This window comes from Anolis carolinensis, chromosome 3 (assembly GCF_035594765.1).
Source record: "Anolis carolinensis isolate JA03-04 chromosome 3, rAnoCar3.1.pri, whole genome shotgun sequence".
NCBI classification, from domain to species: domain Eukaryota; kingdom Metazoa; phylum Chordata; class Lepidosauria; order Squamata; family Dactyloidae; genus Anolis; species Anolis carolinensis.
The window spans coordinates 263,386-290,719 of NC_085843.1; the positions used below are offsets into that span (position 1 = coordinate 263,386).

The following is a 27,334-nucleotide window of genomic DNA, read 5'->3' on the forward strand; positions in this document are numbered from 1 at the left end:
AAGCAGTTGGACATTCAATACATACAGAGCATTTCATTACGTACATTTCATTTCAGACAACACATCTGATGTATGTAGTACAGAATATACGAAATATACAAGTCTACACTGCAATTAGCAATCTACCTGCCTTTCTGTCCTCCGTTCCTTATTCCGAAAGGTGTGCACTCAATGGTCATTTATCGTTCATGCGTTTCCTTGTTACTCTATTGCATTAATCTCTGGATTCTTCTTCTGCTGTTGTACACAATCGTCCTCACACGAACATACTTCTTCCCCTGCTGTTCTCTCTACTCCTACGCGCATCTGTCCTGCGCGTTGACGTTTGCATGCACGCACGCCGACACATGTACACACACACGCAGGCCCGCACACGCGTCGCCGCTGTCTTTCTCCTTCGCTCGTTTCTCCTCCTCTCGCCGCCGGAGCTGTGTCGGTTCTTCCTCAACTTCCTGTCCACAGGTGAGCTGGTCTCGCCGCGGCGTGGTGTTCCCTTTCCTCCGTGTTCCCACTGTAACTTTCCTCCTGCCGCCTTTGTGTTGTCTTCTCTCACTGCACCTCCGACCCCTCGGAGGGTTCCCAGATTTCCGTCCCTTTCCTCCTCCACCAGCTTTGACCGTCCTGTTTTCTTCTTTTGGATTCCCCAGTTCTCCGTCTCTATGACTGTCTTAATCCACTCTGAGATCTCATTTAATCCAAGCTCCCAGTCAGGAGCCTCTGTCGCAGAGCAGCTTCCCTTTTTTCTTTGGTTACTTTTCTTCCCGACGTTCTTGTGTTTAAAATGGTGGCGGCGTTCTGCACCTGTTAGGTGAAAAGGCACCTTCTCCTCACTCTGCCCGCCTTGCCCCTGCCAGCACCATTTCTTATTTATTTATTTTATTTTCTTGGTACCTTACCCAGGGCCTTTGGCTTTGCACCCCTCTGCCTTTGTCCAGCAGTTTTGGGTGTAGAGACACAGTTCTATCAAGTGTTTGGAGAGGTCAGAGCGCTGAATTTCTCAGGAGCTTCAGCGTTCTGCTGCATCCGCCATCTTGCCACTACCCAGGCACGCCTCCGTTGTTGTTGCATCGCACACAAGCATCCACAAGGAGGGAGTTCGCACAGCCAGAGTTAGAGCGAGGCGCATGCGTGTGCGGTGAAACAAGCACGGAGTCTGTGTGTGCCCCTCTCCCTCCTCCTCAGTCATTCCAATGTGAATGACTGAAAGAAAACTCTGCAGCCCTGTTGTGGATTCATTTTTCTTGAAGGCTAGTCTCTTCCAACCCTGATTATTACAGTGGTGTTGTTGGTGGTGGTCAGGGGTGCTTGGATTATGTTTTGGTGCACAAAGGCAGAAGGGGGTTAGAGTAGATGGTCCAAGGGGTCTCTTCCAACCATGTGTCTTCTTCATTCACACAGTCGTTTCCGACTCTTCGTGACCTCCTGGACCAGGCCAGGCCAGAGCTCCCTGTCGGCCGTCGCCGCCCCCAGTTCCTTCAAGGTCAAGCCAGTCCCTTCATGGATACCGTCCACCCATCTTGCCCTTGGTCGGCCTCTCTTCCTTTTTCCTTCCTTTTCCCCCAGCATTGTGATCATTTCCAAGCTTTCCTGTCTCCTCATGATGTGGCCAAATACTTCATCTTTGCTTCTAATATCCTTCCCTCCAGTGAGCAGCCACTGGGCATTATTTCCTGGAGGATGGACTGGTTGGACCTTCTTGCCAAGGTCCAAGGAACGCTCAGGATTTTCCTACAACACCACAGTTCCAAAGTGCCTGTCTTCCTTCGCTCAGCCTTCCTTATGGTCCAGCTCTCGCATCCATAGGTTACTATGGGGAAGACCATGGCTTTGACTATGCGGACCTTCGTGGCCAGTGTGATGTCTCTGCTTTTCAGTATTTTGTCGAGGTTGGCCATTGCTCTCCTCCCAAGAAGTAGACGTCTTCTGATTTCCCGGCTACAGTCTGCATCTAGAAATATAAAGTCTGTCACTGCCTCCACATTTTCTCCCTCTATTTGCCAGTTGGTCTGGTTGCCATGATCTTGGTTTTCTTGATGTTTAACTGCAGCCCGGCTTTTGCGCTTTCTTCTTTCACCCTGGTGATAAGGCTCCTCAGCTCTTCCTCACTTTCAACCATCAGAGTGGTATCATCTGCATACCTAAGGTTGTTAATGTTTCTTCCTGCAATTTTAACTCCAGCCTTGGATTCGTCAAGCCCTGCACGTCGCATGATGTGTTCTGCGTACAAGTTGAATAGGGAGGGTGAGAGGATGCAGCCCTGATGTCCGCACTCCTTTCCCAATCTTGAACCAGTCTGTTGTTCCTTGGTCTATTCTTAATGTGGCTACTTGGTCGTTATACAGATTTCTCAGGAGACAGACAAGGTGACTTGGTATCCCCAGACCACCAAGAACATGCCACAGTTTATTATGATCCACGCAGTCGAAGGCTTTGGAATAGTCAATAAAGCAGAAGTAGATGTTTTTCTGAAACTCCCTGGCTTCCTCCATTATCCAGCGGATATTGGCAATTTGGTCTCTCGTTCCTCTGCCTTTTCTAAACCCAGCTTGGACATCTGGCAACTCTCGCTCCATGTCCTGCTGGATTCTGCCTTGCAGGATCTTGAGCATTACCTTACTGGCATGGGAAATAAGGGCCACTGGACGGAAGTTTGAGCATTCTTTAGCGTTTCCCTTTCTTGGTATTTATTTATTTATTATTTATTACATGCATTTATACCCCGCCCTTCTCCCCGAGGGGACTCAGAGCGGCTTACATTCTGCCACGAGGGCCAGCAACAAATATACTATAAAAACAAAACAATTAAAACATGATAAAAACATGATAAAAAGTATACAAAAATTAAAACGCTGCAAAGCAGCGATATTGCACCATCCTCAGTCATTCACTACTGCTACAATTACAGATTTGCGACCCAATTACAACAGCCAATGAGATTATTTGCTGAATGCCTGGGCGCAGAGCCAAGTTTTTAGTTTTCTTCTAAATCCCAGGAGGGATGGGGTTTGCCGGATATCGCTGGGGAGGGAGTTCCACAGCCGAGGAGCCACCACCGAGAAGGCCCTGTCCCTCGTCCCCACCAGGTATGGGGATATAATTTGATTTTTTTCCAATCCGATGGCCATTCTTGTGTTTTCCATATTTGCTGACATATGGCATGCATCACCTTGACAGTATCATCTTTCAAGATTTTAAACAACTCAGCTGGGATCCCGTCGTCTCCTGCTACCTTGTTATTAGCAATGCTTCTTAAGGCCCATTCAACCTCACTCCTCAGGATGTCTGGTTCTAATTCACTCACCATACTGTCAAAGCTATCCTCTATATTATTATCTCTCCTATACAGATCTTCTGTATATTCTCGACACCTTTTCTTGATCTCTTCAGTTTCTGTTAGGTGCTTGCCATCTTTGTTTTTGATCATAATAATAATAATAAGTTTATTTGTATCCCACCTCCATCTCCCCCGAAGGGGACTCGGGGCGGCTTACAGCAAAATCAAAATACAAACAATGATAAAATATAAAACATCAGGACAAAAACAAAAACCAATAAAAAATATACACAATAAGTTAAAAAACACAACACAAAATCATGCCTATTTTTGCCTGAAATTTACCTCCGATGTTTCTGATTTTCTGGAAGAGGTCTCTTGTCCTTCCTATTCTATTGTCTTCTTCCACTTCCATGCATTGCTTGTTTAAAAATAGTTCCTTGCCTCTCCTGGCTAACCTCTGATTCCTTTCGCCTTCCTTCTTTCTTGGGCTACTTCAAGTGTCTCAGCAGACAACCACCTTGCCTTCTTGGTTTTCTTTTTCTTTGGGACGTACTTTGTTGCTGCCTCCTGAACAATGTTGTAAACTTCTGTCCATAGTTCTTCTGGGACTCTATATATTAAATCTAGTCCCTGAAATCTATTCTTCACCTCCACTGCATATTCACTAGGAATATTTGTGAGATCATATCTAATTGGTCTGTGTATTTTCCCCATTCTTTTTAGTCTGATGCTGAATTTTGTAATAAGAAGTTCATGATCTGAACTATAGTCAACTCCAGGTCTTGATTTCACCGACTGGATGGAATTCCGCCGCCTTTGGCTGCAGAGGATGTAGTCAATCTTGTCAGGACCCTGATTGCAGGGCCTGTACTCCGGCGCCAGAAATCAAGGACGCTGACATCACAGACTGATAAGGCACCTGCGGTTCTCAGTCCTGAAGAAAAACGGCTGGTGTGCTTGGCAGGAAGGATAGTGTGGGGATTTCTCTAGGCAGGAATTGTTACTTTGAACGTGGGGGGTGTGTATATAAGGGAGTCCGGGTGAGCCGACTAGCAGTCTCGGCTTTATGCGTGTCAAGGTATCCTACAGTAAAGTTCTCAGTGATAACAGAGTGAAGTCCATATGTAAAGCCGTCTTTTAGATTGTTGGAAAAGGGTGTTTGTTATGCACAGCGAGTTTTCCTGGCAAAATTCTATCAGCCTGCGTCCTGCTTCATTTTGTTGTTCCTGACCATGCTTGCCTGTGATCCCGGTTGTCATTTGACTGCCCACCTTAGCATTCCAATCTCCTGTAATGAAAATAATGTATTTTTTAGTTGTATTATCCAGTAGATGCTGCAGATCCTCATATAACTGATCCAATTCTGCTTCTTCAGCAGCTGTGGTTGGTGCGTATATTGGATCACTGATGTTAAATGGCTTGCCTTGAATTCGAATTGAGATCATTCTATCATTTTTTGGGTTGTATCCAAGCACTGCTTTAGCAACTTTATTATTAATTATGAAGGCTACTCCATTTCTTCAGTGTTCCTCTCGTCCGCAGTAGTAGATCTGGTGATCATCTGTTGTGAAGTGGCCCATTCCAGTCCATTTCAGTTCACTGACTCCCAGAATGTCTATCTTTAATCTTGACATCTCACCAATAACCACGTCCGGTTTGGCCTGGTTCATAGATCTTACATTCCAGGTTCGTATAGTGTGTTGATCTTTAAAATATCGGATTCGTCATTCACCTCCAGAACTGTCGGCCGTCAGCCTTCCTTTCAGCTTTGAGCTAACTGCGTCAACACATCTAGGGCTAGTTGAACTTGTCCTCTGTTCCTCCCCAGTAGCATTTTGACCATCTTCTGACCTGGGAGTCCTATCTTCCGATGATATACCGACATTTCTCTGGTGGTACTGATCCATGTAGTTTTCATGGCAAGAATACTGGGGTGGGTTGCCATTACCTTGTCCAGACATCCAAGTCTTCAATTCCTTCTGGAATATTGGAATATTTCCTTTTTTTCCTTCTGTCACGCATTCTTTTTACCCTCCCACCCTGTTGTTCTTTCTTTCTGGATTCATTCCCTTATATATTAAGAATAATTGATTGCCTTTGCTGGTATCTATTTGTGTGCTTAAGACCTTGATGTCTGCATTTCTTGGTATATTACAATCTCGCTTATCCAACCTTTGTCATCCAACGTTCTGTATTATCCAACACAGTCTACTCCTGCGCAGATCCACAGCTGTTTCTCTAGGCAGCAACACACGGCGTGCCAACATGCCCAACAACAACACAAGTACTGCCACGCTCCAAACAAGTGGCAAACATGTTGTAAAACAGGATTTTTGGTGCTTAATTTGTAAAATCATAATGTTATTTGACGTTACTTGATTTTCATTTTCAACATAATTCTAGAAGGGAAAGGGGGGAAATCCTGCAGATAAAGAAGGTTTCTGAATTTCATTCTTTTTCTTTTGCTTCTTTCTTCACCAGGTAAATGAGGATTCTGTGGAGCCACGTCTTGGGTGCTGTAAGGAAAGAAATAATATAGGAAGAAGAAATCCTCCCAAGGTGAAGATCTTGCTGAATTCCTGACCTGACTTACAGATAAGAAAGGAGAAAAGAGTCAAGAATCTGTATTCTAATTCAACACCTGTTGACATGAAGGAGGAGGCATCAGAATACCTGGAGTGTGGAAAGAGCTTTGCACAGAGTGGAGATCTATGTTCAAATCAAAAGACTCACACTGGAGAGAAACCCTATACATGCCTGGAGTGCGGAAAGAGCTTTGCTCAGAGTGCATATCTATGTTCACATCAAAGGATTCACACTGGGGAGAAACCCTATACATGCCTGGAGTGTGGACAGAGCTTCACTCGGAGTTCAAGTCTATGTTCACATCAAAGGACTCACACTGGGGAAAAACCATTTAAATGCCTAGAGTGTGGACAGAGCTTCACTGAGAGTGGAAGTCTACGAACACATCAAAGGACTCACACTGGGGAGAAACCCTATACATGCCTGGAGTGTGGAAAGAGCTTCACTGAGCGTTCAAGTCTTCGTTTACATCAAAGGACTCACACTGGGGAGAAACCCTATGCATGCCTGGAGTGTGGAAAGAGCTTTGCTCAGAAAGGACATCTAGATTCACATCAACGGACTCACACTGGGGAGAAACCCTATACATGCCAAGAGTGTGGAATGAGCTTCGCTCAGAGTTCAAATCTACATTCACATCAACGGACTCACACAGGGGAGAAACCCTGTAAATGCCTGGTGTGTGGACAGAGCTTTACTAAGAATTCAAGTCTACGTTTGCATGAAATGACTCACACTGGGGAGAAACCCTATACATGCCAGGAGTGCGGACAGAGCTTTACTAAGAATTCAAGTCTACGTTTGCATGAAATGACTCACACTGGGGAGAAACCCTATACATGCCAGGAGTGTGGTCAGAGCTTTACTAAGCATTCAAGTCTACGTTTGCATCAAATGACTCACACTGGGGAGAAACCCTATACATGCCAAGAGTGTGGAAAGAGCTTTACTCAGAGTTCAAATCTATATTCACATCAACGGACTCACACAGGGGAGAAACCCTGTAAATGCCTGGTGTGTGGACAGAGCTTTACTAAGAATTCAAGTCTACATTTGCATGAAATGATTCACACTGGGGAGAAACCCTATACATGCCAGGAGTGTGGACAGAGCTTTACTACGAATTCAAGTCTACGTTTGCATCAAATGACTCACACTGGGGAGAAACCCTATACATGCCAGGAGTGTGGAAAGAGCTTTACTAAGAATTCAAGTCTACGTTTGCATCAACGGACTCATACTGGGGAGAAACCCTATACATGCCAGGAGTGTGGAAGGAGCTTCACTGAGAGTTCTAAACTACGTTCACATCAATGGACTCACACAGGGGAGAAACCCTATACATGCTTGGAGTGTGGAATGAGTTTTGCTCATAGTTCAGGTTTGTGTAGACATCAAAGGATTCACACTGGGAAGAAACCCTATACATGTCTGGAGTGTGGAAAGAGCTTCACTCGGAGTTCAGCTGTACGTTTACATCAGCGGACTCACACTGGAGAGAAACCATATACATGCCTGGAGTGTGGACAAAGCTTCACTCAGAGTTCAGGTCTACGTTTACATAAAAGGACTCATACTGGAGAGAAACCCTATACATGCCAGGAGTGTGGAAGGAGCTTCACTGAGAGTTCTAAACTACGTTCACATCAATGGACTCACACAGGAGAGAAACCCTATACGTGCCTGGAGTGTGGACAAGGCTTCACTAAGAGTTCACGTCTACGTTCACATCAAAGGACTCACACTGGGGAGAAACCTTATACGTGCCTGGAGTGTGGACAGAGCTTTACTAATAGTTCAAGTCTACGTTTACATCAAAGGACTCACACTGGAGAGAAACCCTATACATGCCTGGAGTGTGGAATGAGTTTTACCCATAGTTCAGGTTTGTGTAGACATCGAAGGACTCACACTGGGGAGAAACCCTATACATGCCCGGAGTGTGGAAAGAGCTTCACTCGGAGTGCAGCTCTACGTTTACATCAAAGGACTCACACTGGGGAGAAACCCTATACATGCCTGGAGTGTGGAAGGAACTTCACTCAGAGTGGAAAACTACGTTTGCATCAACGGACTCACACTGGGGAGAAACCCTATACGTGCCTGGAGTGTGGACAAAGCTTCACTCAGAGTTCAGGTCTACGTTTACATCAAAGGACTCACACTGGAGAGAAACCCTATGCATGTCTCGAGGGTGGACAGAGCTTCACTGAGAGTGGAAGTCTTATGTTCACATCAAAGAACTCACACCATGGAGAAACCTTATGAACGCATGCCGTGCGACTAGAATCTCTCTGAGAATTGAAATCAAAGAGACATAGAGTACAGATCAGAGGGAACAGTGATATTTGACCCCATAGGGCTCTCCAAAACAGAGCTTTTCAGACTTTTCCGTGTTGGTGATTCACTTCTTAGACATGCATCCTTTCACGACACTGCATTTCATTTGAACTAGCAAAACAGATTTCCCATTTCATCAGGAAAAATGATAGCGTGTTTCTCCAGGAGACTTGGGAGAGGGGCCTACTGGAGGTGGATGGGCTTTAGGGCAAATGCTGTGCCTAGTTCTGGAGGAGGTAGAGCCAGAGAAGGCCTTGGGATCCTTGGGGTCTCCATCAAGCTTCGTAGGAGCCCCCGTGGATTAAAGCCTCGTGACTTGAAGGTTGGGTTGCTGCCGTGAAGGCTGCCAGGTTCGAATCCCACCCGGGGAGAGCGCAGATGAGCTCCCTCTATCAGCTCCAGCTCCATGTGGGGACATGAGAGAAGCCTCCCACAAGGATGGTAAAAACATCAAAACATCCGGGCGTCCCCTGGGCACCATCCTTGCAGACGGCCAATTCTCTCACCCCAGAAGCAACTCAGGTTGTTCCTGACACGAAGAACCCCCCCCCCCAAAAAAAAACCAAGCTTTGTGCCTCACGTGTTAATTTTACCCCTTAGTTAACATTGCAGCCTTAGTGGTTATTACATTTCAAGCTCTTGCTTTATTATTATTATTTTCTGATCTCTACTTAAACAAAGAATACATAATAATGATAGCTGGATAGAATTGCAAAATTTTGTCAGTAAACTGACATTTTTCCGTCTCAATTCCTCTATAATACTGGCAGGAGATTTTGATGCCAGAATTGGTCCAAATGATGAAGCTCTTTCTGGCCATTTCAATGAGCAGCGGCCCACCCCGTTCCTGATATGCAATCTAAAGGTCTTCTCTGCACTTATTGTGGGCTTTGTGTTCTACGAATGATCAATAGCCTAGATATAGTACTATTGAATGTTGGCATGAATGAGGATCTGGAGAGTAGAGCTTCAACGATTATTTTATTATTTCTTATGAGTTATTAAATGCGGTTTATAGTTTTGAAGTGGGTACATGTGCAGAGTGACCACCACCTCCCTTCAATTGTATCTGTAGCCTTTCAGAGTCAGGATGTCCATGCAGATTGTGAACTGTTGTTGCTCTCAGAAGCATAGATCATTGAGTGTGATGGGCAGCTAATGTAGATGCTGCAACTACACTGTTACACTCAGGTAATTGTTTTAGAATACAGGAGTCTCTTCTGACAACAAAGGTCCTGAATTTAAATCAGGAATTAATTAGTCACGCAAGGGTGTTTGGTCTGTAATAATCCTACAAATCAGAATGCGGCTGCTTTTAGATGTAAATCTTGGTGTGACCAGGAATGCCTGGACTAGTCCGTATGTTCTAAGGACATCTGAGCCTTGGAATATGCAGGACATCCTCCACACGCCTCCAGAACGGCCCCCTTTCTCCACCCCAGAAATCAATACTCTGATGTATAAACCTAAGGTGGGCCAAGCACCCGGGGGTGGCAGTGTTCCTCCTGAGATGCCGATAGATAATGAGAATGGGTGGGCCCCAGTCCTGGCTGCATTATTCACGTGCATAGATCAGTTTGCATGTAGACCAGAAGATTGGGAGCTGGCTACCATCATTCCAGTATGCAAGGAAGGGAGAAGATCAGGCCCTGAAAACCAGAGAGCAATTAGCTCTCCAAGTGTAATCAGCACCCTGTACGCTCATCATCTCCTTGGAAAAACTCCATCTGAATGGAAGAGGAAAACCTTCTGGAAGACCATTAGGCAGGTTTTAGACTGAGATGCTCTACTGGAGTTCATGGTATAGTTTTACCCCATATTATGGATAAATATTCCTGTAGGATCAAGGGAGCCCGTTATACAGCCTTCATTGACTTTGAGTCTGCCTTTGATAGGATTCCTCCAGACGAGGTTGTGGCCGAAATTGGAGATAAGCAATATTGACAGGCGCCTGTTGATGTTAATCCATAGCCTTTATGCGGAGACATGTTTGAAAGTGAGATGGAAGAGGGTAGGCCCCTTGACCCAATCATCCCAGCACATGCAGGCTCGAAGTCCAAGTGGTGTGCTACCACCTTCTTTGCTCAATATTTACCTCAATTCTTTGGCCAGGAGTCTCTCTGGCTCAATGTTACGTCCTCCTAACCTGGCAGGTAGACCTCTGTCAACCCTCCTTCATGCAGATGATGTGGTGCTTCTCCCTTTAACTTGCATTGTTACTAGGAAACAAAGTCTACATAAGTGGCAAATAAATGAGCATCCACTTGAGCAGCTGAAATCTTAGAAATCTGGAAATCTGACTCTACTAATGCCACTGCAAATGCCTGGAGAAGAATCAAGTGACTTACATCCTTTTTTGTTAAAGGAGGACAACGTGTTCCGTCAGCTAAACACGTCTTCAATGCTAAGGCACTGTCACAGATGCAACGTGGTAGTGTGCATTGTGTATAATGCATAATGGTGGTATAATTGTGCTGCTGTGGAATCCACACAGATGAATGTTTGCAGATCTCTCCTTGGCCTTCCTAGTTGTGTGCCAAATGCACCTTTACAACTGGAAACAGGACAAATGTTAATTGAGCCCCGGGCATGGACCCTGAAATTCAATTTTTGGTTCAAAATGTTTACCCCTCTGGGATCAGCTCCCTTGGTGTAAACTGACGGGTTCTTTATATATATATTATTTGGGTTTTATAAGTAGGTAATGATAAAAAAAAGTTTCATGGTGGGAACTCTGTATATTGGGTGGGGGGAAAACTCTAGGTAAATAGTCAAGGGGGGGGGGAAGGGGGGTCTTGGGAAGGTGAGCCTTGGGGGGGGGGCAAGGGAAAGGGTGGGGGAGGAAAGCAGGGGGGCCGGAAGGGGAACGGGGGCAGAGGTGGTTTTGGCTCCCATTCTTCTTCTTTGCCGTCTTCTTTTCTCTTTGTTCCCTTTCCCCCTTTTCTTCCTGTCTGTTACCGTTTCTTTTCTCTTGTTCCTTCTGCCTTCATCTAGTCCATGAAACGTGTAGGTTTGATGGGTCTCCCTGTTTGTTCCTTCATAAAAGGAGTGAGTTCGCCCATGTCCACAATTTCACTCCTTTTATGCGGCCAATCCTCTTGGGAGGGAATTTCGTCTGATTTCCAGTCTCTGGCCGAGACCATCCTGGCTGCCGTGGCCACGTCTACACACAAAATGCCTTTGTTAGTGTCCAGCTCAATTTCCGAATCTGTCATCCTTGGAAGGAAGTATTCTGGCTTTGATTGAATTGTTGTTCTTAAACTTATTTGGCTGGTCTCTTGTATCGTCTTCCAATATTTTATCGCTTTGTTGCAGGTCCACCACGTATGGGAAAAAGATCCTTCTTGTTGATCGCATTTCCAACATTTGTTTTTTGCATTTTTAGATATAATGCCTATTTTTTGTGGAGTCGTGTTCCATTCTAACTGGAAAAAGACATTGGATGAGAAACGATGACAGAAAGTGACATTATAAACTTAAGAGAATGTTTCCCTGTATTTAAACATATTTGTTTTTCTATAATCATGTTGCCAGTATTATTTGTTTGGTTCTACTTGTTACATCTGCTCTGTTGATCATATTAAATGATTATATATAGGTTAAACCAAGGTATATAAGATTTTCAATACAAATGCAGTAGAGTCTTGGTTATCCGACTCCCATTTGTCCGACACTCGGTATTATCTGAGTCCTGGGCCACCCTCACTCACTCGCTCTCCCACTCACTCACCGGGATGGGTCCTGCTCCTGCCGCTCCTTCCTTGCTCACTCTCACCCAGCCTGGTGAGTGAGAGAGAGAGCGAGGGGGGGCAGGTAAGTGAGAGTGGGGCAGGAAACAGTGGGGCAGGAGTCTGGGAGAGGCGGCCAGGCCCCTGCTTCTGCCCCCACTGCACCTTTGCCGCCTTCCCTCACTCACTCACCAGCCTCACTCACTCACTCACCAGCCCTCCCTCAATCTCTCGCTCACTCACTGGGCCGGGTCCTGTTTCTGCTTCTGCCTTTGCCGTGGGACGAGTGGGGTGGGGAACTGGGGCGGGAGGGAGGCGGTCTCTGGGTCTCGTGGTGCCAGAGCGCAGGCTGTCCCGGGCCTGCCTGCCTGCCTGCCTGCCTGCCTGCCTTCCTTCCTGCCTGCCTTCCTTCCTTCCTTCCTTCCTTCCTGCCTTCCTTCCTTCCTGCCTGCCTTCCTTCCTTCCTTCTCTCCTTCCTTCCTTCCTTCCTTCCTTCCTTCCTTCCTTCCTTCCTTCCTTCCACGTGGCCCCGTCCTCTGTCCGCCCAGGAGGGAGTCTCTCCTCCCACCTCAGCCACGGATTGAGGCTTCCGGTTTTAGCCTGCCTGCCGCCTTTGGACTCCCGACTGCTGAGGTGTTCCAGTGACTATTTATTTATGTACAGCATTTCTATTCCGCCCTTCTTTCTCACCCGAAGGGGACTCGGGGCGGATCACATCGCACATGTAATGTAGCGGAAACCAGACTTCCCCTCTTCTCGGCTTGTGTGTCTGTGCGGACGCAGTGGAAGTAGGAGACAGACAACTGGAGGTTTTTTCCAAAGAAAGCAGTTTACTAAAAGTTTCCTGCAGCTGCAGAGGTTCATCCCACGCACAACTAGATGCTGAAAAGGGAGAACCCCGCAGACAGGGTCGAGTGTCTATTTATACAATTCAGTGGGTTCAGTTTACGACCGCCCACATATCAAACCATTGGTGCATATTTGTGGTGCAGTATTACATTTCATTACTTTCGTTTCTCTCAAAACACATGATTTCAGGGAAACCATGTGATAACCCATCGGCTGTGTTCCTGGCCTGCTCGTACCTCCTTATATGGCCATTTCCTCCTACCCCTTCATTCCTGCCTTATTCCCCCATTTTTTTTTTATTTTTTTTTGCGAAGCGTGTATACAAAAGCTGAAGCAAACTAAATGAGCAGACTTATGGGTCCCTCCAATCCCTTCTAGCTTGCAGCCAAGCTATCTTTTCAGTGGAAAATGAGCGCAGAATAGCATTTGTACATAGTTTCATCACCAGAGGTAAACAACACATGAGGATTAAAAATATTAATCAGGTTTTAGAAAGGACATAGTCCACAGTAGAATTCTGATCTAGCCCAGTCATTTGGCTTCTTCCGATGATGGATTTGTTGCTATGGCCAGAGGTGGCCATTCACATACATGTCCAACTTTCAGGTCTTTTCAGTCTTTGGCATAAAGTCAAACTGGGGGTGTGTTTCCTCTTCCTTGATCAAAGGAATAATGTTCAGTTAATTTGAAGAAAGTCTCTTTGTCCAATCAAGTCTCTAGTCTCTAAGAATTGTCTCTGTGTAAAGAAAAGTCTGTAAAGAAAATCTCCATCTCTCACAGGGCTTTAGCTGTTATACCCAGTATGTGTGGCGTGGGGTAGACTTAAACTCCTACGGGTTTTTGATTCCAAAACAGGCCTTCCAGTAATAATGCCTTATGGATCTCCATTTTGGAAAACAGGCCTCTCAGTAACAATGCCTTATGGATCTCCAATTTAGGAACAGGAGTCCAAAAAGCTGAAAAAGAAAGCAGGAAGACAGTGAGAGAGAATGGGGGAGGAGGAACGGATTACCCATCTGTCGATCATCCTGTTCGGCATCACTTTTGTCTCAGCCAATCTTGTTGAAATCCCTTGTCTCTCCACGGGTGAGGCAGGTAGGCCACTATTCAGCTCCCAAACGACCCCTCCATGGCCTCTTGAGAAATGATTCCTCCATGGGCCTTCTTTCGCGATCTGCAGTAATCCTTTTTACTCTGGTCCTGCTGCAATGGTTAACTTATTTTATTCTTTGTCACATTGCCTCCGTGCTATATCCTCCTTTTGGCTTAAAAAGCAAGGTTGTTAGATGGCATATGAAAAAGTCCCTCATTGTCTCTCAAATCCGTCAAAAATCCGAATTATTTGCAATGTCCCATTACAAAAGGTCCTATCCAGGAGAGTTGGGTCAAAATAGAAAATTGTATGTTGTTGAGTTGGTCAGCCCTTACAGCCTCCAGCCTTATGCCACACTCCATCACAGCCTTAGCACTCAGCAACACCTATAGGCCCTCCCAGGCCTCTCAATAAACTTGTCTCATAGACTTCTGGGTTTATCCCATACAGGAGTTCAGGACCTGTAGCAAAAAACAATGAGAGGGAAAAGAAGGGGAGGGAAATACTCATCCTTCCAGGCTGTATGGCTCTTGAAGCACTCTCTCTAGTCGTTTCGCTCACATCCAAGGCAGGCCTCCTCAGAGGTTGTGCCTTTGACAACACACTCATCTGTCTTGAAATCCAACAAAATCTTTCTTCTCCACATCTTTTTCTTTTCCTTTCCGCAAACGATTTAACAATCGTGTATCCACTTGCTGCAATGCAATCTTCCACTCCAGTCCTGCTGCAGTGTTAAACTTACTCAATTCCCCTTTTACACCGACTCGTTGAACAGCTCAAAATTTGTTAGTAACACACGTTGAAAAGCCTCCTGCCGCTTCTCAAATCTGGCAAAATCCAGGCTGGGGGCGATGGAAAAAAATGCCCCTATTTGCATGATCTAATGTCCCGTTTACAAAAGTCCTAGTCCTTCCTTTCCGTAACCTTTAGAAAGAGTTGGGCCAAAATCACAAAGTCCAGAATCCAAATCTCACAAAATTATTATGAAGCAACATGAGACGTAGCCAATTATATCATGTCTTTGGTTCTCAAAAGGATAACTTTTTATCACTTGGGCACTAGCTCCCTTTTTGAATAAAATGTCAATCAAAAATTTAAAAATCAATGTCAGTTCTTAATCCTTCTGTGTCAGGAATATGGGGTCAATTTTTTTTTTTCAAAAACAAATATATATATATATTTTTTTCTTGCACTGCCAACTTGTGACAGTTTTCCATACAAAGTCTCTACAACCAATAACTCCTCTCCTTGTATTCCAAAGTGCTGCAAAAAAAAAAGAACCTCCAACATTTCCCTATAACCTGTAAGGGGTTTAAAGTCTGTAGCACCATGTTCTCTAAAAACACTGAAGCATTGTTCTTTCAAAACAAGGATTTTTTTTTTTTTCAAGCCTAAGACCATTTTTTTTTTCCAAAAAAAATATCTACAGCTTCCGAATTGCTTCTGAACAAATCTACTAACATTGTTTATAACTCTTTATGCATTTTGAATTCAACACATACATCTCATTCACACAAGGTCCACAGGAATTCTGATTAGTGGTTAGTTGTTTAGATAAAGTCACACACTCTATCTCAGCTCATGAAACATTCTCACCCAGTTGTCCCAAAATAAGTCCAAAAGCAAGGATTTAAGATCCAGGTGAAAGACAGAACCCCAATATATATATATATATACACACATTTACATCATCATTTTCTTTCTTTCTTTTTTTTCATATTAAATTCACATTTCATTTTTACAGCGGCTTTCATTGACCTTGGCTGTCCACTGGAATTCCATTATCTTTCTCTGGGCATTTCGCCTGAGTTTTAACAAGAATAACAGGGAGTTTTTACCTTGAACTGTTGCCAAGATTTTCCCACTATCTTTTTGGCATGAGGCCCAGGTGCAAAGGAAAACTTTTTAAGAAAACAGCCTTTGTTCCTCAGAAATAACAAGGAAAAAAAAAAAACTTTCTGAGCCTCAACACCACTTTAACTCCCTCCCTTTTTCTCGCCTCTCTGCAGCTTGTCAGCAAAAGCAAACTAACACAGACAGACCCTCTTCGGATCAGATTTTTTCAACCGTAATAAAACATTTCTAGATATTTGTGCTCAACATTTTTTGTGTAAATCTATAGACTCATTTTTCATTTTCACTTCAATATTACCACGAAACATGCAGAACTTGAAACTCATTATTCCCCACACATAACAAAGAAATCAAACAGTTTTTTTTTTTTTCCTTTCCCCGGGAGTTGCGACTCCTCATGAGTCCTGCACGACTTGGTCTTGGGGCACCCTCACAAGTCTTGTTCTCTGGGGAATTCCTTCTACGGCTCTACTTGCAACTGAGCCGAAATTGTCTAACATACACTGTAATGGGGTGGTGGATTTGAACCCACTGCCTCCCATCCTGCCTAATAGAGGGGACTGCCTTGGACTGGGCACCTGGACACTCAACGGTGTGTGTCAGGAATCACAAGACAGAACCCCTTTATACCTCCCTGGGAACCTTTGTGTCCCTCCCGGCGCTGTTCCCTTAGTGTCTCATTTTAACCACTATACTTGCCAGATTGCTGTAGACGTCGGACCAACCTTCGCCCCTGGACTTTTCCCTGGATCCTTTTCCCTGCCTGGTTTCTTTGGAACCTCGCTGCCGTTGCGGCTCCCACCGTCGGCCGGCGTTGGCATCAGAGGCAAGTACCGCAGCCGGTCTTACAATATTCAGGGGCCCCTTCTCGTCTCACGGTAGTTGCCTCTGGCCCCCACCGCCGAGTTGGGACCGTCCCGCCAACGGGATCCGTCTCCGATCTCCTGGCCCGTCTTATTGTGGAATCACGTCGGGGTCACCAGAAAATGTAGCGGAAACCAGACTTCCCCTCTTCTCGGCTTGTGTGTCTGTGCGGACGCAGTGGAAGTAGGAGACAGACAACTGGAGGTTTTTTCCAAAGAAAGCAGTTTACTAAAAGTTTCCTGCAGCTGCAGAGGTTCATCCCACGCACAACTAGATGCTGAAAAGGGAGAACCCCGCAGACAGGGTCGAGTGTCTATTTATACAATTCAGTGGGTTCAGTTTACGACCGCCCACATATCAAACCATTGGTGCATATTTGTGGTGCAGTATTACATTTCATTACTTTCGTTTCTCTCAAAACACATGATTTCAGGGAAACCATGTGATAACCCATCGGCTGTGTTCCTGGCCTGCTCGTACCTCCTTATATGGCCATTTCCTCCTACCCCTTCATTCCTGCCTTAGTAAGGCAAACATTCAATGCCTTTTACCATAGAACAAAGACGAGGCAAACCCAGGCTCCGAGCGAGCGGGGCTCGAACTCCTGACCTCCTGGTCAGAGTGATTCATTGCAGCTGGCTTGCTCTCCCGCCTGCGCCACAGCCCGGGACTCTCTCCGTGGACCTTAGGAGATGATTTCCTGATGCCAGGCGTTGGTGCCTGGTATCCGACCAGGGGGTGGGCCTTGGCCCTTCATGATTCCTCCCGTGGAGTGGGCGTAGACCTCCAGGGACGGGGCCCCCGGCCTGTCTCCTTCAGAGAGGTCTTCCACACTGGGCATGCGTACAGGCAGCAGAGGAGCAGAGCTGGCGTCGGGCTTGGACTGGCCGTGGAAGCCTTCCACAACAGCGGGGAGGGAGGGGCTTGGGCTGGCTGCGTGGCCGGAGAGGCCTCTTCCGCGCCGGGACTCGAGGAGGGCGCGCACCCGCCGCTTCCCCTTTAAACATGCCAATGAGCTCCGTCCCCGGAGCGACAGCCAGGCGGACCCCGGGCGGCCAATCAGGAGCGCGGCTGCTCCGCACGGGCCCCGCCTCTTCTCTTCTCTCCCCTGGTGGTGACGTCACTCGGCCCCCCCCCCTCTCTCGGAGCGGCGCCATTTTGGGAGGCTGAGGCGGGAGCGGCGTCGCCTGAGGAGAAAGAAAAGAAGGAAAGAAGCCTCGCTGGGAGGCCGAGGAAGGAAGGAAGGAAGGAAGGCAGGAGGAGAGGTGAGAGGGGGTGGAGTGGCCCTCCACGGGCACGGGGGACCCCAGGGAGAGGGAGAATGGCGGCGCGGCCTGCCCCGAAGGACCCGCCCGCCAAGGCGCCCTCAGGGAGCTGGATCTCCGGGATCGCCGGGGGGCGGGCGGGCGGGCGGGCGGCCTGGCCCTCTCCCAGGGGCATGCTCTCCTGACGCTCCGCCCACGCACCCCTGTGGCAGGAAGGCCTCCTTCCCCGGAGGGCCTTGAGGGGCCGTGGGGAGGCCTTGAGGCCTTGGGCGGGGTCCATGTTGACATCCCTGTCGAGTGACGCCCAGGGCGGGAGGGGAAAGGGCTGTTGTTGGCTTGGGACAAGCGGGGGGAGGGTTGCCATCCACCCCCTGACTGACATCCAGCATTGAGGATTGAAAGAGCTCTAAAACCAGGACAGTAAGTCAAGAACAAAGCTCTGGAAACAGGGGGATTCCAGGCACGGAACAGTCAGGGCCAGCGAAGGATTCCCCCAGGCAGGAATCAGCCTCAGGGCTGCAAGGCCATTCAGTGCTCATCAGAGATAATAATAATAATAAACCCTGCAAAAGGCCACCCTGCTGGGGTCTGCGCGCATCATCCGAAAATACATCACACAGTCCTAGACTCTTGGGAAGTGTTCAACTTGTGATTTTGTGAAACGAAACCCAGCATGTCTATCTTTTTTGCTGTGTCATAATAAAATAATAATAATAATAATAAAACTTTATTTATATACCACCTTAGCTCCCAAAAGGGACTCAGTGCGGTTTACAACAATAAACACAACATACAATACATAGCAATATAAAAACACATTCTTCCACAAAATAAAATTTTACACTAACAATGACAACCAATGATAATCACAACCGCTTCCAATCGAGGGGGGGGGGGGCAAGGATAAATAATCCCATTGATTAACATAGTCCATAATCAGGAGAAGATGAGACTGTGCCGTATATTTTGTGTGGAAGTCGGTGGGATCAGGGGATTCCTGGCAGCATTCCCACTCCCCCCAGCAGACAAGAGCCCTTCCTCCCTCCGCCCTGGACATCATCCCACAGGGATACAAACCCCACTGGCCTCGTTTCCAACAGGCCTCACCACCTCTGAAGATGCCTGCCATAGATGTGGGTGAAACATCAGGAGAGAATGCTTCTGGAACATGGCCACACAGCCCGAAAGATTCTGGCCATGAAAGCTTTCCTTGGACAACACGTTTCTGCAAATATTTTTGAAAACGTTTTGTGATTAATATCTGGGAGGAATTTAATGTATATTTCAGCAAATATATTTGTGAATATTTTTTGCTTCTAAATAGTTATAATAATAATAAACTTTATTTGTGTCCCAGCCCCTCTCCCAAAAGGGACTCGGGGCAGCCCACAATGAAAACACAATATACGTACTCATAGTAGCAACCAAGACAACACAGATCGTAGTCCAAAAACAAAAAGCAGCTGTAAAAAAATTAGATTACAACATCAAAACATCACAAGGTATACAGTTTTGTGCTGGAATAAAACATACTATATATAAGAGGGGAAAACCCATTAAAATAAATACTTTTCATCAATAACAACAACAACAACACTTTTATATTCTGCCCTATCTCTCTCCCCAAAGGAACACAGGGCAGATCACAGGACACATACACAGCATTCAATGCCATTTGGACAGACATAAGAGAACATAACAGAACTGAAGGGAGGACTATAAATACTGTAAATAGATAATAATAATAACAGTCAGGAAGGAAGTATGGAAATGGGAAGCTGTTGCTACTGCCAGCTTTCCTGACCCCTGGAAGGCAAAGGGTCCCGCTGGCTGGCCGCCCCCACCAACCACCCCACAGAGGCCCACTCACCCTTTGAAAGGAGGAAAGGGGTTGGGGCATAAGTAGGATGCCCGGGGGTCCGAGGCTTTCTTGGGGAGGAAAAATGGGGTTTTACACAAATAATTAAGAAGAAAAGTTTTAAATAATTTAAAATATTCAAGTACAGCAAAGCTAGCGGCTTCTTTCCCCCACCCCCAAAGCCCCAGCTCGCTCCCCAGCCAAACCCACCCCCACCACTTCACAAAACCCAGATCCTTCCCTTCAGAGGAAAAATATGCCACGCAGTCAGGCAAAAATTAAAATGCAAATCTTTCCCCACCAGCAAGGCAAGGCAAAATTCAAGGCAAGGAAGCGAAGAGAGATAGCAAGCCAGCCCAGCTCAGCAGCAGCAGCAAAGGACGCAACCGCAATGGCCGTTTTAGGGGCAGCCCCCCCCCCTTAAATAACCTGTCCACGTCATTGTTTCCTTGGCCTCTTATTGGCCAAAGATCACCTCCTTTGACTCATGTGGAAGAACTCTCCTGGAAAGCCACGCGGCCCAGAAACGAAAAAAGAAAGGAGGCTTTCTCTTTTGTTTCATCCGAAAATGGGGTATTTCGTTTTGTGCCTTCCGAATGGACAGTACGAAACAAATACCCAAATCAAACAAATGGAACAAATTTTGCAGACACCTCTAGTATTTACATATACTGTAGAATGACTGTCATGGAACCCGTTCAAAAGCAGAGAACATTTTGGACCTCATTTAGGACTACGTGAAAAGACATCCAGGGAACATTTTTCCCCACAGGCTTCTGTTTTCTTAGGATTTCCTTTTGGGAGGCCAGACATATAGGCCCATCTATATATATAAAATGGTAATGGAATCCCGGCACCGAGCAAAACAACAAAACTACATATCCCACAACCTCAAAATTTGCCAGCACAACCCCTCATCCCTGCCTCTGGGTTCATACAACTAAAATAAACAACAGGAACCACCACGGGGTCTAAAAACAAAAACGCTCCATGTGCGCCTCCGCCACAACGAACCCCAGGCACGGAGAGACCCACCCCCACCCCTCCCCTCAACAGGCGCTCCCGCGCGCTCCCCTGTTCCTGCTCCGAGGCACCGCGACCAAGAAAACCTCACCCAGCGGCCCTCAACATGGCACCAGGGAGGAGGGACCAGCAAGGCCTACACAGAGCCCCCCACCGCCGCCCTCCCCCTGGCGAGGCCTGGCCGGGACTGGGGCCGGGGGACGTGGCCAGGAGAGGCCCGGGAGGCCAGGCCTCCTCCCCGGCCACCCTCCTCCGGGACGACCTCCTCCTCATGGTCATCAGGGAAACAGAGCGAGGTGGGAGGGAGGGAGGGAGGGAGGGGCCTTGCCCACGTTGCCCCCTCAAACAGGCCCACCGAGGCCACGGAGGGGCGGGGGCCAGAAGGGAAGCAGGAAGAGTTCTCCCTCCATTACTTTCAGTTTCTCCTCCTCTACACCTCCATTCCAATACAGTAAAGTCTCACTTATCCAACATTCTGGATTATCCAACACAATTTGGTAGTCCATGTTTTAAATATATCGTGATATTTTGGTGCTACATTTGTAAATACAGTAATTACTACATAGCATTACTGCCTATTGAACTACTTTTTCTGTCAAATTTGTTGTATTGCATGATGTTTTGGTGCTTAATTTGTAAAATCATAACCTCATTTAATGTTTAATAGGCTTTTCCTTAATCCCTCCTTATTATCCAACATATTTGCTTATTCAACATTCTGCAGGCCCGTTTATGTTGGATAAGTGAGACTCTACTGTAAAAACAATCACAACCACAACAATAATCATCAACAGCTTCACAGGCAAGAACCACCCAGGCACTGAAGCTGCAAGGCCATTCAGTGCTAATCAAGCTCGCCAATGGCAACATTCACACTTGGCCTCCAAACAGACAATACAGTAGAGTCTCACTTAGCCAAGCTTCACTTATCCAAGCCAGTCTGCCATTTAGTAGTCAATGTTTTCGAATTAAATGTTGCAATGTTTGCGTGCTACATTCGTAAGAACAGTAATTAATACATAACATTACTTTATATCATATGTAATAATTACTATGGTCTAATAAGAAAACCGAACAATAGAATCTCTAAAATCAGGACACAAAATACAAAACAACACTCAAAAGACAGGGACATTCCAAACACGGGAATTCCACACAGGAAACAATCAGGCCCAGCTAACACCTCCCAACAAAGGATTCCCTCAACCAGGAAACAGCCAGGCCTCGAATCTCCAGGGCCATTCAATACATTCAAAACGTAACTAATTGCAACATTCATACTTCCTGCACTCACACTATTCATTCCTATTCGACCTGCCCAACCAAAAATTCCACAAGTTAGAAAGCGGCCAGGCTTCAAAGCACCAACACTATTCACTCCTCTTCAACCTCTCAAACCAATATTTCCCCTACATAAAAAACCCTCACATTTGGAAGCCATCACACCACTCCGTCCCATTCAACCAGCCAAAGCAAGGAGGCCCATATATAGAAAGCACCCAGGCTTGGAAGCAGCGAGGCGATTCAGTTGAATTCTAAATGGCCACAGCAACGCGTGGCAGGGCACAGCTAGTGTTTTTATATAACACACTAGGGAATGTTGGCTGATCTGCGTCCCCCTTTTCAGGCTGTTTTGCACATGCTCAGTTAGGCATTTGAGGTGCTGCTTCTGTGGGAGGATTGCTCAGAGTAGATGCCTGTTCTTCTCCTGGTCAGGATTTATTGCATCGGTCACTGTAAGGACGTTCCTAGGACCCTGTATGAAAGCCTGTTTTGCTCTAGTTCTCCTTCCGCTGCTGAAAATCTTCTCCTGGACAAAGGACAAGGAAAAAAGAGAGAAGAGGGCAAAGGAGAAAGATTGACAGGAAAATGGCATTGTGGGTGGAGCTGTGCTTGTCTTTGCATCCCATCCTGGGGCTCAGCCGAGGGAGTGAATGGCCCAGAGGGACTTGGTTCAGCAGAGACTCCTTTTGTGAACATCCCAACAAGCCTCAGTGGTGATTTGAATTAGACGGTGGAGAGGCAGGTCTTGGTTGGCAGCAGGATTGCTTTGATGGCAGGAGGCGCCTGCGTTGGGATGCTCAGGACGCAGACGTGAAAGGCAGCCCCGTAATCGTTGTGTCCCTCAGGATACAGCACATCCTTGATCTTTTGCTTTATTTTATTTTATTTTTTTTGACCAGGGAAATGAGGATTCTGTGGAGCCACGTCTTGGGTGCCGTAAGGAAAGAAATACATGAAGAAGAAATCCTCTCAAAGTGTTGACCAGGGAAATGAGGATTCTAAGAAGAAGAAATCCTCCCAAAGTGAAGATCTTGCTGAATTCCTGATCTCACTTACAGATAAGAAAGAAAAAAAGAAGAGTCAAGTATCTGTATTCTAATGAAACACCGATATCACAGTGGACATGAAGGAGAAAGCATCTAAATACCTGGAGTGTGGAAAGAGTGAGTTACACTTAGAGTTATGGTCTGCAGCGACATGAAAGGACACACACTGCGGAGAAGCCCTATGAATTCCTGGAGTGTGGAAAGAGCTTTGCGCAGAGTGTAGATCTATGTTCACATCAAAAGACTCACACTGCGGAGAAACCTTATACACGCATGGAGTGTGGAAAGGGCTTTAGTTGCAGTTCAAAACTATGTTTGCATCAGAAAAAACACACTGGAGAGAAACCCTATAAATGCCAGGAGTGTGGAAAGAGCTTTGCGCAGAGTTCAAATCTACGTTTGCATCGAAGGACTCACACTGGTGAGAAACCATATACTTGCCTGGAGTGTGGAAAGAGCTTCACTTATAGTGGAAGTCTATGTAAACATCAAAGGACTCACACTGGTGAGAAACCCTATTTATGCCTGGAGTGTGGAAAGAGCTTCACTGAGAATGGAAGTCTACGTTCACATCAAAGGACTCACACTGGTGAGAAACCCTATACATGCCTTGAGTGTGGACAGAGCTTCACTGCTAGTGGAAAACTACGTTCACATCAGCGGACTCACACTGGGGAGAAACCCTATACATGCCTGGAGTGTGGACAGTGCTTCACTGCTAGTGGAAATCTACGTTCACATCAAAGGACTCACACTGGGGAGAAACCCTATACATGCCTTGAGTGTGGACAGAGCTTCACTGAGAATGGAAGTCTACGTAAACATCAAAGGATTCACACTGGTGAGAAACCCTATACATGCCTGGAGTGTGGAAAAAGCTTTGCTCGGAGAGGAAATCTAGATTCACATCAAAGGACTCACACCGGGGAGAAACCCTATGCATGCCTGGAGTGTGGAAAGAGTTTCACTGAGCGTGTAAGTCTACGTAAACATCATAGGACTCACACTGGGGAGAAACCCTATTCATGCCTGGAGTGTGGAAAGAGTTTCACTGAGAGCGGAAGTCTGCGTTTACATGAAAGGACTCACACTGGTGAGAAACCCTTTAAATGCCTGGAGTGTGGACAGAGCTTCACTGCTAGTGGAAAGCTACGTTTACATCAGCGGACTCACACTGGGGAGAAACCTTATACATGCCTTGAGTGTGGACAGAGCTTCACTGAGAGTGGAAGTCTACGTAAACATCAGCGGACTCACACAGGGGAGAAACCCTATTCATGCCTGGAGTGTGGAAAGGGCTTCACTCAGCGAGAACATCTCGATTCACATCAAAGGATTCACACCGGGGAGAAACCCTATACATGCCTGAAGTGTGGACAGAGCTTTGCTCGGAGTGGAAATCTAAATGCACATCAGCGAACTCACACTGGGGAAAAACCCTATACATGCCAGGAGTGTGGAAAGAGCTTCACTGCGAGTGGAAGTCTACGTAAACATCAAAGGATTCACACGGGGGAGAAACCCTATTCATGCCTGGAGTGTGGAAAGAGCTTCACTTATAGTGGAAGTCTAAATTTACATCAAAGGACACACACTGGTGAGAAACCCTTTAAATGTCTGGAGTGTGGACAGAGCTTCACTGCTAGTGGAAAACTTCGTTCACATCAGCGGACACACACTGGGGAGAAACCCTATACATGCCTGGAGTGTGGACAGAGCTTTACTGAGACTGGAAGTCTACGAAAACATAAAAGGACTCACACTGGGGAGTAACCCTATACATGCCTGGAATGTGGAAAGAGCTTTACCAAGAGTTTGAATCTATGTTACCATCAAAGGACTCACACTGGGGAACAACACTATGCATGCCTGGAGTGTGGAGAGAGCTACACTGAGAGTTGAATTCTATGTAAATATCAAAGGACTCACATTGGGGAGAAACCCTATAGATGTCAGGTGTGTGGACAGAATGTTTCTGAGAGTGGAAGTCCATGTTCACATCATAAGACTCACATGGGAAAAAAAACTTATGAATGCTTTGAATGGAGACAGAGCTTCACTCAGAAGGGATTTCTACATTCACATCATAGGCCTCACACTGGGGAGAAACGGTATAAGTGCCTGGAGTGTGGACAGAGCTTCACTGAGTTTGGAAGTCTACGCTGTCATCAAAGAACTCACTTGGGAAAACCGCCATAAATACCTAGATTGTGTACAGAGCTTCACTCGTGCACATCTACGTTCACATCAAAGGACTCACCAGGGAGAAACCTTATAGATGCATGTTGTGTGAATAGCACCTCTGAGAGTTGAAATCTACAGACACATAGAATTGAGTGGTGTTTGACCCCATAAGGTTCTCTAAAACAGAGCTTTTCAAAATTTTCATGTTGGTGATGCACTCTTTATCAGTAAAATGACATTTTTATATCTCGGTGCTTCTCTAATACTGGCAGGAGATTTCGATGCCAGCATTGGTCCAAATGATGACGCTCTTTATGGCCATTTCAGTGAGCATGCTTCTGGACTAGCGGCTGCCCACCCCTGATATGCAATCTAAAGGTCTTCTCTGCAGTTATTGTGGGCTTTGTCTTCTACGAATGATCAATAGCCTAGATATAGTACTATTGAATGTTGGCATGAATGAGGACCTGGAGAATATACTTTTTTATAGGCCGTAGAGCTTCAACTATTGATTATTATTTCTTATGAGTTGTTAAATACGGTTTATAGAGTTCAAGTGGGTACATGTACAGAGTGACCACCTCCCATTAATTGTATCCCTATCCTTTCAGAGTCAGGATGTCCATGCAGATGATGAACGATTGTTGTTGTCGGAAGCATAGATTGTTGAGTGTGATGGTCATCTAATGAAGATGCTGCAAATTAGAATGCGGCTGCTTTTAGACCTAAACCTTGGTTTGACCAGGGATGCCTGGACTAATTGGTATGCTGTAAGCAAGTCTGAGCCTTGGAATACGCAGGACATACTCCACATGCCTCCAGAACGGCCCCCTTTCTCCACCCCAGAAATCAATACTCTGATTTCTAAACCCAAGGTGGGTAAATCACCCGGGGGTGGCAGTGTCCCTCCTGAGATGCCGATAGAAAATGAGAATGGTTGGGCCCCAGTCCTGGCCACATTATTCACGTGCATAGATCAGTTTGCATGTAGACGAGAAGATTGGGAACTGCCTATCATCATTCCAGTCTGCAAGGAAGGGAAAAGTCCAGGCCCTGAAAACTAGAGACGAATTAGCTCTCCAAGTGTAATCAGCACTCTGTATGCTCATCATCTTGGAAAAACTCCCATCTGAATGGAAGAGGAAAACCTGGAAGACAATATACAGCCTGTTATACAGCAACCTTAATTGATTTTCAGTCGGCCTTTGATAGGATTCCTCCAGATGAGGTTGAGACCGAAATTGGAGATAACCAATATTGACAGGCGCCTGTTGATGTTAATTCATAGCCTTTATGTGGAAACATGTTTGAAAGTGAGATGGAAGAGGGTAGGCCCCTTGACCCAGATCATCCCAGCACATGCAGGTGTAAGTCCAAGTGGTGTGCTGGCACCTTCCTTGCTTTTAGTATTTACATATGTTCTTTGGCCAGGAGTCTCTCTGGCTCAACTTTACGTCCTCCTAACCTGGCAGATAGACCTCTGTCAACCCTCCTTCATGCAGACGATGTGGTTCTTCTCCCTTTAACTTGCATTGGTGTACAGTGGTTATTGAATGCTCTGGGTGGTCATTGCAAAACTGAAAAGCCATTAATTAATTACAATAAGTCCAAATTCCTAGTTTTTACTAGGAAACAAAGTCTACATAAGTGGCAAATAAATGAGCATCCACTTGAGCAGCTGAAATCTTAGAAATCTGACTCTACTAATGCCATTGCAAATGCCTGGAGAAGTATCAAGTCACTTGCATCCTTTTTTGTTAAAGGAGGACAACATTATCCATCAGCTATACACGTCTTCAATGCTAAGGCACTGCCAGAGATGCTACGTGGTGCTGTGCATATGGTAATTGTGCTGCCGTGGATTCCACACAGATTGTTGCAGCATACGTTACCCGTCCATTCGAGTGCAGTTGGGAAAGGAAGAGGCGGAGACAGCAGATCGATTTCCAGGTCTTTACTTTTTTGCAAAAGAGGGTGATCAGTGATCAAAGGACTGTCACAAAAGCTATGTTCAATTACACCAGTATATATAGTACAATTTGTGCTGACAAAATCAGTTTTCTACATATGCGCAGAAGATACA

The 27,334-nt window shown here is 46.1% G+C and overlaps 4 protein-coding genes across 5 annotated transcripts in view; all 4 read left to right on the forward strand.

The window, feature by feature from the left end:
• The window catches only part of LOC100558833 (zinc finger protein 850), a 90,279-nt gene extending 79,371 nt beyond the window's left edge, over nt 1–10,908 (forward strand). The window contains exon 2 of the mRNA XM_062977010.1: nt 5,759–10,908. Within this exon, the coding sequence (XP_062833080.1) occupies nt 5,927–8,131 (2,205 nt within the window). The 5' untranslated portion in view covers nt 5,759–5,926 and the 3' untranslated portion in view covers nt 8,132–10,908. The remainder of the gene's footprint in view (nt 1–5,758) is intronic.
• Nucleotides 1–11,807, forward strand: part of LOC107983781 (zinc finger protein 135-like) — a 175,498-nt gene extending 163,691 nt beyond the window's left edge. For both annotated transcript variants that reach the window (XM_062977024.1, XM_062977023.1), the window contains exon 3: nt 11,198–11,807. The gene's annotated coding sequence lies outside the window, so the exon portion shown is untranslated. The remainder of the gene's footprint in view (nt 1–11,197) is intronic.
• LOC107983751 (oocyte zinc finger protein XlCOF6-like) overlaps nt 1–27,334 on the forward strand; it is a 144,028-nt gene that overhangs the window by 17,941 nt on the left and 98,753 nt on the right. The gene's annotated exons all lie outside the window — the stretch shown is intronic.
• LOC100561147 (zinc finger protein 420-like) lies at nt 17,168–25,495 on the forward strand. Its single transcript, XM_062977028.1, has 2 exons — nt 17,168–17,856; nt 22,921–25,495. Exon 2 carries the CDS (start codon nt 23,341–23,343, stop codon nt 24,838–24,840), a length of 1,500 nt encoding a protein of 499 aa, XP_062833098.1. The 5' UTR covers nt 17,168–17,856; nt 22,921–23,340; the 3' UTR covers nt 24,841–25,495.

Bases quoted from the DNA above. Each gene is read 5' to 3' on its own strand.
- LOC100561147 (XM_062977028.1), top strand. From the start codon at position 23,341: ATGGAGTGTGGAAAGGGCTTTAGTTGCAGTTCAAAACTATGTTTGCAT.